We start from the raw sequence: 11,927 nt of genomic DNA, 5'->3' as shown, positions 1-11,927 counted from the left end.
ATACATACGTGTCACTTTGTCTCGTTGTGGGTTAGCTATAAAATAAGAAAGAAAAGAATTAAAAGAATAGATACTGGTGAGGCTTTTGTTTTCTTTTAAAAAGCCAAGTCTCTTAATTATAACCATTGACTGTTTCAACTTGTTTATATAACCTTTATATATAAACTTTTTATATACCACTACTATAAATGGAAAATCATTTTACATAATGTAACTGGCAGATAAAATAAATGCAATTAAAATAAAACAATTAAAAATAAGTATTAGTAATAATCAGTGTGAGCAATTTATTAAAATATTTTCCTGAAAGTAAGTTTCTCCTGAGAAGAATGATACTATCTATGGTCAGTAATGAACAGACAGTGGCCTCTCTCATACATTCCAGTTTGTCATTAGTATATCAGTAGGGCATTTGGATATCAAAGTCATATTTACTCCTCTCCTTCCACTGAGCTTTATTAAGATTTTGACATTCAGAGCACTGGGAAGAGAATTCCACATCTGCCATAGCCTCCTTATACTTTTTAAATGGTCAGACACCTCTTTTACACCGGTTCTATGCCAGCTGCTGTTGCACCCCTATGGTGGAATCCATCAAGGAGCTGACCCTCTGGTACTCGTGAGCATCCCTGGTCATCATACCTGTGACTCACTGGGCTTTGCTGTGGTGAATTGCGACGAAGCTTCCGCTTCTTTAACTTTTCCTGGCAGTTATATCCATGAAATCAAGGTATGATATGCTTGCTAGTTATATTTTTTCTTACATATATATATTTTTAAAATGTTAAACATTCAACTTTTGAACATTGAAACAAATGTCATCCATGCACTAGCTAAAAATCAGCTTGTGTACCATTGGTGTGCCCAGCACATTTTGCAAAACCATCCTGATTTGGCCTCCATTGGTATTTATTGAACCTACCAGTATCTAGAAGACCACAAAGGGATTTTTTTCCTCCAGTGTTTGCCACAATTTGTCAGAGACAAAATCTGATAAATAAAAGCTTTTATCCTCTAACCCTTACCCTCCTGCAAATTAGCGTGCGTTTTCCTTTGTCTCTCTTAAGAGCCCAGGGGCTTTTCATTATTGGACTACAGCCTTAATTTTCTGAATTTTATCCCACAAGGTTAGAGACCATGTCAGGCTAGATCTCTAAGATTAAAAGCTAAAACTCCAGCAGTTTTCTTCTTGTTATCATTGTGCTGGTGGTGGTGTTACTGTCTAGATTTTTATAGAGAATGATTTTTTTAAGGAAATATGCAAATTAGCAATTATTTGCTTTCTAGACTAGGCACTTTGGTTACAAAGTTGAATTAGATAGGCATAATTCCTGCCTGTTTGGAATTCAGAGTCTAGTGGGAAAGACAGCTAACCAGTGGCAACAGTTAAATTACTTTTTACATAATTTAAAATTATTGTCTCAGTTTTCATCACAGATTCTAAAGAAGCATGAGTGAGTCTTGTTCATGAGCATAAAAACATATCATCTAAAACTTGGGCACAAAGAAGACACCAAAATACCAAGAGTAAACTCAAGATCTGAGATTACAGGAAGGATGAATTTGGGGATAATAGATAATATTTACTGAGTGATACTGTATGCCAGGCACTTGGTCTAGATATAATTTTTTTTCATTCGTTTCACGAAACCTGTGAAGAGGTGCCACCGTCTACATTTCATTAATGAGGAAACAGGTCCAGACACTTGCCCAGCGTCACAATGGTGGAACTGGAAATTGAACTCTAAAATCTGTGGTTTTAACTCTTATGTCATACTGCCTAACTTGGAAAAAAAAAAAGACATGCTTTCGTAGTGTCGGAGTAACATGAAAAATTCAGTTAACATTGGTGCTCTGAGAAGGGATTTGTTGCACTATGGCTACATGTTAGTGAGTTCTCTAAACAAAATTATGAGGGAAAGAATGGTTGAACTGGAGAGAAATGACTGGCTCAGAAAGCTGGTAGAAAAAGCGTCTCTGTAGCTGGAGTAAAAATGAGAACTCACTGTTTACAAATCAGGAGGAAGGGAAAAGCAGTTGAAAAGAATTTTATAATTTTAAACCCGGAAAGGACCTTAGGAAATGTGTAAGCAATGCAACACTTTGGCCAAACAAAAATTTATGCAGTTAAACTCAGTCTACTCTACCCTCCTTCTGCTCCTAGCACCCCGCCCCAGCCCTGCAGCCCTGAGGGGTTCAGTTAGTTACAGATCTGGACACAAAAGTCCTAGAGGATTTGCACAACTGCAGTAGCTTGATTGAGGTTTTCCTTCACACCATGGCAAAAAGTAAAGAAAAAACATACTGAGATGGAAAGGAATGTGTCTGGGACAGGAACCATAAATAGACTCTTGGCCAATTGTGTATTAATATTTCAAAGTTATGTAAAACATCCTTGGAAATGTAGCTTCATTGGCCTACACTGTTCCTCATTAAATGCTGTCTAACTAGTAAAAAGTGCCACGTTGCAGCTTTACTTATCTGATTCTAAAGATGAAAATGCAAGTCTTGAGTGCTTGGACAGGTAGTATCACACAATTCAGAATTCTTTTGGTTAACTTTGTTATACAAATTTTTGATCTTGCTGAAATTAGCAAATCTTGGGTCTACAGTTTCCCAGCATCAGAGTCGTTTGTTGTTTGTCTGATTAGCGCTAACTAAAGAATATTATTTGCTTCTTTAAATTTCTCTTGAACCATATATTCATTCCCAGGTTTGATTGCAACCCTGATGCCACTTTCCCTGAAAATAGCTGTTAGGATAAAGCAAATGTTTGCATTCTTAGCTCTGTAGAAAGTTACAAGAGTTTTGAACACATTGTATTATTGGTAGATTGCTCCTTTTACTCACCACAGAGATTGTCCAGACAGTTGTCGTTACTGGGGCAGGCACTGCATGTGGATCCTTTTTTATATGGCCAGGTTGGGTAATTGCCTCTGTGAAGTAGAGGAAAACTGTCCATTAGGAGAGTTTTTGGTTTCTTTTTTTTTTTCCAATTGCAATTTATTATGGTCCTTGGCTAAATCCTAGGATGAAAGTCTGCAGATTCAGAGGGTTGGTAAAAGAAGAGGAGAGGGCGAAGCAGAAATGGAAACCTGCTAATATTTGCAGAGTTCATTCTAGGTGCCTGTGTTTAGGAACCTATGTCTTAATCATCTCAGTTAATTCTTAAGACAACTCGGGGAAGAAGTTATTTTTATTTCTATTTTACAGATAAGGAAACTAAACCTCTAAAAAATAAAGTAACTTGCCAAAAATCACAAGGTACAGATGTCAGAGTCAGAACGAAACCTAGATTTGTCTGATTTCAGAGCAGTACTCCCTCTACTTACTGTCTGGCCTATGTGATCACTGCCATCCAAAAAACTGTCTGTCTGAGAAAAGCCATCATGACCCACATTTTTGTTCTCCTCAGTCTAGCAAACCTCCATAGTTTTTATTGGATGGGAGCCATTTGGCTGGGGAAAGGGCTTTCCAAAAGAATATAACAAGAGGGCTTCCCTGGTGGCGCAGTGGTTGGGAGTCCGCCTGCCGATGCAGGGGACACGGGTTCGTGCCCTGGTCCGGGAAGATCCCACATGCTGCAGAGCGGCTGGGCCCGTGAGCCATGGCCGCTGAGCCTGCGCGTCCGGAGCCTGTGCTCCGCAACGGGAGAGGCCACAACAGTGAGAAGCCCGCGTACCGCAAAAAAAAAAATATATATATATATATATATATATATAAAACAAGAAATATGGGGTCGTTTCTAAAATGCAATTTGTTTTCACATAAAAGATGTGATATGAATAATAGATAATAATTACTGAATACTCTTCGTGTCCTAGGCAGTGTTCTAAGTATCCTCGAATGAATCAATCTTCACAATAACCCTATGAGGAAGATACTATAATTTTTTTAATCCCCACAGCTAGAGGCTGAGGCACAGAATGTAAGTAATTGACCAAGATCACAGATTAGAAAATGAAATAATAACCAAACATTTTATATCCCCATGAATATCTCTGGAGTAGTAATGATGAAAGGCTGTACATTTATTTCAGTGAACCTGCCATTGCTCTAATCTTTTTTGGAACTCTACTTTTGGAAAGGAGTTCTTAACTTTTTCATGTCATGTACCCTGTGGCAGCCTGGTGGAGCGCATGGGCCCTTTCTCAAAATAGTTTAAAAATACCGAAAATAAAGTTCATAGGATTATAAAGGAAACAAATTAAGTTGAAATAGTTATTAACATGTTAAAAATATTTGTGATATACTAATATGTACTTCTCAAGTATTAGGTAAGAGCTAGCAGGGAGTCTAATAATTACAGTAATTTCAAGGTAGTGATAAAAACTATTTTGAGAGAGATGCAGCAACCACAAAGTGATATGAACATATCTGTGATAAAGATACAGGTAGTGCAGTACAGTCACAGCTATTGCTGATAAGGATTGGAGTGTTATCTTCATAAACGTTACTTTCAATAGAAGTTACTGAAAAAGATGTAACTTTTTTCTAATCCAAGTTCATGGACACCTCTCCCTTAATACTATGCGTTAATTTTCAGAGTTGAGACATTACTTTTTATTAAAACCTCATTTCCAACTAAAAAGATATGTTCAAATCTCGTTTGGCTCCAAATTAATTTAGGTTGTCTCAAATTTACCCTTCTGCTTATGTTACCCTGTGGAAAATAGTCAAAGGAATATAGTAGAGATTCTGATAATTATAAAAGATATCCAAAATGGACATTAATCATTGGAGTATCTTTCATTGTTAAAAAGCACAGTACTCATTGAGTCGTTAAATTCTAGAATGTTTTTGATGCAGTCATTTATGCTGCTTCATACTTTAATTGTGCATTCCATACTTTAAAGAAGAGGGGGAAATTGCTACTTCAAAAACAAGCTAAAAACAAGGCAGTTGTGACTTCTAGGGAAATAGAATTCATCTTGGGAGAAACATGCTACTGGAAAGGCCTGACTTTTGTCTAGATGGGAATGATTAGGACAAAGATATCTACAGTCTCCCAAAGTAATAGAAATAAAGCAAAAATAAATGAGACCTAATCAAACTTACAAGCTTTTGCGCAGCAAAGGAGATCATAGACAAACGAAAAAACAAACTATGGACTGGGAGAAAATATTTGCAAATGATGCAACCGACGAAGGGAAGTTCATACAACTCAATAACAGCAACAACAACAACAAAAACAAAAAATGGGCAGAAGATCTAAATTGACATTTCTCCAAAGAACACATGGAGATGGCCAATAGGCACATGAAAAGATGCTCAAGATCACTAATGATTAGAGAAATGCAAACCAAACTGCAATGAGGTACCACCTCACACCGGTCAGAATGGCCATCATTAAAAAGTCTGCAAGTAATAAATGCTGGACAGGGTGTGGAGGAAGGGGAACCCTCCAACAGTGAGGGTTTACATTCCCTCACTGGGAATGTAAATTGGTGCAGCCACTATGGAAAACAGTATGGAGGGTACTCAAAAAACTAAAAATAGAGTTGCTATATTATCCAGCAATCCCACTCCTGGGCATATATCTGGACAGAACTATAATTCGAAAAGATACATGCACCCCAATGTTCATTGCAGCACTACATACAATAGCCAGGACATGGAAACAACCTAAATGTCCATCTATGATGGACGGATAAAGAAGATGGAAGATGTGGTGTGTATTTATATATATGGAATACTTCTCAGCCATAAAAGAAGAATGAAATAATGCCATTTGCAGCAACATGGAGGGACCTAGAGATTATCAAAGTAAGTCAAGTAAGTCAGAAAGAGAAAGACAAATACCATATACTATCACTTGTATTTGGAATCTAAAATATAACACAAACTTACCTACAAAACAGAAACAGACTCAAAGAGAACAGACTTGTGGTTGCCAAGAGCCGGTGGGGATGTCAGGGAGGGATGGAGTGGGAGTTTGGGATTAGCAGATGCAAACTATTACATACGTGTATAGCTGAATCACTTTGCTGTACACCAGAAACTAATACAACACTGTAAATCAACTATACTTCAATAAAATAAAAACACAGAAAGACAAAGGGACCTAAAGTATTCTGCCCAATAAAGAAGTAGGAAGTTTTAGTTTCCTTGGTTGCCTGTCAGGGCCTCAGTTGTCTTATCTGCAAAACAGGGGTAATAGTAGAACTTACATTTTATGAAGATTAAATAAGTTTAATATATGCAAAGCACTTAGAACTGTGCTTAGTACATAGTAAGCTTTATACAAACGTTATGGCATTGTTTTTAATTATTGTAATCTGTTTAAAACTTCAGTGCCATGGAAAATGCTCATATGTAATTTTAAGTAAAAATAGAAAACGTGTATTTCCATCATCTCAGTTTTCTAAGTATGTGTACGATGCATAAGCACACATATATAAGTTTAAAGGAAGTGGGAGGAGAATGTCATGCGTCTTCCCATTTTCCAAAGGGAGAAAAATGATGTCTGTTTCAAAAACAAAACTGTCAAAAGTAAATGAAATAAGTTATATAAATTGAGAAATTCAATTCAGAATGGGTTTTTGTTCTGCTTTGAAAAGTTTTTAATAAGTTAATAAATATTAAGTGGAATATTAATCTTCCCATCTTGTGGTGTTATTACAATATCCAATTAATCTATGTCCCTGAAAACATTTTAGTTTTCCTACTCTTAAAAATGTGTTCGTGTGTGTGTGTTTATGTAGTGTTTATAAAGGTGTACACACAGACACACACAAACACAAACGCACATACAAAGAAAAAGGTATCAGTGTAAATGGAGTAAATCTCTGGGCAGAGGAATTAAGGGTAACGTTAATTTTCTCTTTTAAACTTCTTTATTACCCAGATTTATTTTCTATAATGAAGATAAATACTTTTAAAATAGTTTTTTTTTTCTTTTCCCAGGAAGAGGTTAATTTGGGCACTTACGCTGGTCCATAGTTGCATATAAAATGTGCTCCATTGCGAAGACTTTCAAAGCCAGCAACTCGAGAACAAAACTGTACTGCACAGCCAACTTTGTAACTATCTGCCCAAACAATCTGAAAGAAAATACAGATTGTTAAGAAGAGAGAGATACTAAAATGAACACTTGAGTATGATTAGGCCTTCGTAAACACAGGCATGTTAACTCTACTTAGGCAAAGCAGTTACCGCCAGGGAAGTTTTAGGTAGTCAGAATTTGGTTGGAAAGTGTGTGTGTGTGTGTGTGTGTGTGTGTGTGTGAGTGTGAGAGAGAGATAAACAATAACTAAGCTAATTTTGACAGCTAGTGCAATGAAGAAATAAAACAGGCTAACAGGATAGAGAGTGACTGCTGGGGAGAAAGAGGGCTGCTTTCACTTGGATGTGCAGGGAAGGCATCTCGAGTGTGGAGGCAGCATTTGAGGTAAGGCCTGAATGATGAAGAGGCAGCGCTCAAAACATGCAGGAGACCAACTGATGGAGGAAGAGCATCCGTGCAGAGGGAGCCCTTGGGGCAAAGGCCCTGGCGTGGAGTCTGCTTGCGTGCAAGAGTGGCAGAAAGAAGGCAAGCAGAGGGGCTTCCCTGGTGGCGCAGTGGTTAAGGATCCACCTGCCAATGTAGAGGACCCGGGTTCAAGCCCTGATCCGGGAAGATGCCACATGCCGCGGAGCAACTAAGCCGGTGCACCACAACTACTGAGCCTGCACGCTAGAGCCCGCGAGCCACAACAACGGAGCCCGTGTGCCACAACTACTGAAGCCCGTGCAGCTAGAGCCTGTGAGCCACAACTACTGAGCCCACTTACCACAACTACTGAAGCCCACACGCCTAGAGCCCGTGAGCCACAACTACTGAAGCCCGTGTGCCTAGAGCCCATGCTCCACAATGAGAAGCCACCGCAAGGAGAAGCCCGTGCGCCACAACGAAGAGTAGCCCCCGCTCGCCGCAACTAGAGAAAGCCCACGCAGCAACGAAGACACAACGCAGCCAAAAATAAATAAAGGCAAGCGGAGCTGGGATCCAGGAGTTGGGGAAAATCACAGGCAATGAGGTCAGAGAGGAGCAGCTCATGGGGAATCTTGTAGTGGAGGGAGGGAGAGTCCCTTTTTCAGGTCTTAGGAAGGTCACTTTGGCTGCTAAACTAGATGGACTGAGAAGAACAAGGGTGAAAAGAGGGAGGGAATTCGGGAGACTGCTTCACTGGTACTGGAAAGAGCAGATGGTGACTCTCACTTCGGTGATGGTAGTGGGGTTCCCTAGAATTGACCAGGTTCATGGTTCAGCTTAGGGGTAAAGCTGAAAGAATTTGCTTTTGGTTTGAGGGTGGGGTAAGAGGGAGAGAGAAAAATCAAGTTAATGTTTGGGTCTGAGCAACATTTGCTGAGACGGGGAAAATGAGGGAAGGAGGAAGTGGGTGGGAACACAGACAAGGGGTTCTGTTCAGTTCCTGCTACTCTTGAGATGCCTGTCAGACGACCATCTGCCGGTCAGAAGACAGAGCATGGCTCGAGACACAAACCTGGAAGACGTGGGAATGGATTAGATCTTGTAAGCAAAGATAATAAACAACTAAATGAGAGCATGGGATAAAGAAAAAAAAAAACAGCCAGCAAAACATTGAAAGGGAGTGGCTAGTGGCATAGGAGGGAAAGCAAGAACAGGGCCAGCTTCCAGGAGAGGGATGTGCTGTCCCACTGGACCCCGTGATCAGAAGGGCCCCATACCTGGTTTAATTCAGTGCTGCACGCATTTTAGCACTTTCAGTGGCACTTTTCCCATGATTTTTTTTTTTTTTAACATCTTTATTGGAGTATAATTGCTTTACAATGGTATGTTAGTTTCAGCTTCACAACAAAATGAATCAGTTATATATATACATATATTCCCATATCTCTTCCCGCTTGCATCTCCCTCCCTCCCACCCTCCCTATCCTACCCCTCCAGGCGGTCACAAAGCACCGAGCTGATCTCCCTGTGCTATGCGGCTACTTCCCACTAGCTATCTACCTTACGTTTGGTAGTGTATGCTGGAGAGGGTGTGGAGAAAAGGGAACCCTCTTACACTGTTGGTGGGAATGTAAATTGATACAGCCACTGTGGAGAACAGTATGGAGGTTCCTTAAAAAGCTACAAATAGAACTACCATATGACCCAGCAATCCCACTACTGGGCATATACCCTGAGGAAACCATAATTCAAAAAGAGTCATGTACCAAAATGTTCCCATGATTTTTGAACAAGGGGATCCACGCTTTCATTTTGCATTAGGCCACACAAATTACACAGCTCATCCTAACTGAGACTGTTTGCTGTAATAGAAGGCTGAAGAAAAAAGTAAAGTATTTTAAAAATCTAGTATGTGGGGGCTTCCCTGGTGGTGCACTTGTTGGGAGTCCGCCCACCCGCCGATGCAGGGGACACGGGTTTGTGCCCCAGTCCGGGAGGATCCCACATGCTGCGGAGCGGCTGGGCCCATAAGCCATGGCCGCTGAGCCTGTGCGTCCGGAGCCTGTGCTCCGCAACGGGAGAGGCCACAACAGTGAGAGGCCCGGGTACCACAAGAAAAAAAAAAAAATCTAGTGTGGATTTAAGCCAGCAATTAAATGCACTCCTTTTTACAGTGATACAAAATAGAATTTTAAATTATTTTTACATATATATATATTTAGCAACTTTGTGACTACTTGTACCAAATACAGGGAGATGAATGAGCTGGAGCCAGTGGGTGCCTTCACAAAATGTAGAGAAAAGCAGTCAAGAAACCATTAGGCTAGGGTTTTGAGCTCTGTGAAGGGGAAGCAGAGGGCGCTCAGGGAGTTTACAGCAGGGATCCTGCTCTGAGTTAGTGAGGCGGAAGCTGAAAGTGAGCTGGTCCGGGAGGCCAGAGAAGGTTCCCAGCAGAGGGCACACCTGTGCGAACCAACCCCGAGGTGGGAAAGACTCACAGAACTGAGACAAGGCTGGTGTGTCTGCTGAAAAAGGTCAAATTTACTCAAAAAAAAGAAAAAAAAAATCAATTAAGAACAGCTCTCTGGGGAGAGAGTGTAGAGTAGGGGAAGAGGGTTAGGATGGAGGCAGCTCCTCCAAGGCTCGTGGATGGAGTAGGAGGTGGGGGAGGAGCTAGAGAGGGCTGGGCAGTGTCGGGGGGCGGGGGGGGGCGGGACACTTTCCATTCTGTCCTCCTCCTTGTGTGACAACTGGGGAGGAGCTACGGAGGCAGGTACTGGTCTCCCACAGAGGATCAGTGCTCTCCTTTGGTGAAGGACGGCCCTCCCTGGTTGAGGTGGGGTGTCTCCCTTCCCATCTCACACCCTGGAATCCCCTGCAGGGAACTCCAGGTAACCAAGTAAATCAGGCCTCTATCTCCCCGAGAGCACCTAGTTTTATGGCCATTCGTTCTCAGGTTTGATGCTTGTACTTTAATTTCCCAATCATTTTTGTATTTATTTTTATATTTCTTCATTTCTATTCACTGCATCTCAAAGTGACTTCCTCTGGGGTGCTTTGTTTAAAATGCAGATTTCTGGGCCCATCTCAGTCCTACTGCATGAGAGTCACTGGAATTGTCCTTGAAATTTGTATTTTTTTAAAACTGAGATATAACTGACATACAAAATTATATTAGTTGCAGGTGTACAATACTGAATCAGTGATTCAGTATTTGTATATATTGCAAAATGGCCACCACAATAGCTAGTTAACACCTATTACTACATATGGTTACAAGTTTTTTCTTGTGATGAGAACTTTTAAGATATACTCTTAGCAATTTTCAAATACATAATACAGTATTGTTAACTCTAGTCACCATGCTGTACATTACATCCCCAGGACTTATTTATCTTAAAACTGGAAGTTTGTACCTTTTGACCACGTTCACCCATTTCACTCATCCCCCACCTCTGGCAACCACCAATCTGTTTTCTAAGAGTTCGTTTTATTTTTTTAAGATTCCACACATAAATGAGATCATATGGTATTTGACTCCGTCTGTCTGACTTACTTCACTTAGCATAATACCTGTAGATCTATCCACGCTAATGACAGGATTTCCTTAAGGAAAATGTAGTATATTTATATACACACAGGCACACACACACACATGTTGGAACATTATTCAGCGAAAAGGTTTCTCTATTTTAACAAGTTTCTCAGGTGATTCTTATGCATGCTAACGGGCCATGTTGGGAGTACAATCGCCTGAGTCAATCATTTTATATTCTGATCCTCTGGTCTTTGAGCACTTTCCTCCAGTGTTGTATCTCAAGTGTCAAGTACTCTTAATCTTTGGGTTCCTCCCACACACACTTAATGCTTTATGCTATTTCTTTTATTCTACTTTCTTTTACATTTCTGATCTCTCTTTTCCAAGACAGTGCAAATGTTAGTTACCATTCGTCTTGTGTTTTAGTTGGGCTCTCTTTAAATCAGGTTGTAATTAACATAGAGGCCATCCGTTTTAGGTTATGAATTTTGACAAAAGCATGTAGTTGTGCAGCCGCCACCACATTCAATACCTAGAACATTTCCCCAAAAGCTCCCTTGTGCCCCTTTGTGGTCAGCTCCCACCCCCAGCCCCTGGCAATCACTAATCTATTTTCTGTCCTTGTGGTTTCGCCTTTTCCAGAATGTTACATAAGTGGAATCAGTTTAAATGTAGCTTTTTCAATCTGGCTTCTTTCACTAAGCATAAGCATTTGAGATTCACTCATGTTGTTGAATTCATTACTAGTCACTCTCCTTTTCATTGCCGAGTAATATTTATTGCATGGATTTATCAGTTTATCCATCCATTCAAGTTGGCCTCTTTTTAATAGCTTCATGGGCATTCAGTTTCTGGGTTCAACTCTGTGGGCTCTGGGGTTACAAAGACCAAGTTTATATTTCAGCTCAGCCACCCACTGTGTGACCTTGGCCTCAGCTTCCTCGTCTATTAAATGAGGGTAACACCACCTACTCC

At 40.4% G+C, this 11,927-nt stretch overlaps 1 protein-coding gene across 1 annotated transcript in view; it reads right to left on the bottom strand.

Moving 5' to 3' along the window:
* GLIPR1 (GLI pathogenesis related 1) overlaps positions 1 to 11,927 on the bottom strand; it is a 33,257-nt gene that overhangs the window by 316 nt on the left and 21,014 nt on the right. The window contains exons 4-6 of the mRNA XM_082665127.1: positions 6,931 to 7,043; positions 2,851 to 2,936; positions 9 to 35 (exon numbers count right to left, since the gene is read on the bottom strand). Coding sequence (XP_082521253.1) covers positions 9 to 35; positions 2,851 to 2,936; positions 6,931 to 7,043 — 226 coding nt within the window. The remainder of the gene's footprint in view (positions 1 to 8; positions 36 to 2,850; positions 2,937 to 6,930; positions 7,044 to 11,927) is intronic.

This window comes from Grampus griseus, assembly GCF_964374135.1.
Source record: "Grampus griseus genome assembly, chromosome: 11".
Taxonomy (NCBI): Eukaryota; Metazoa; Chordata; class Mammalia; order Artiodactyla; family Delphinidae; genus Grampus; species Grampus griseus.
This window is presented reverse-complemented; position numbering and strand designations above follow the sequence as displayed.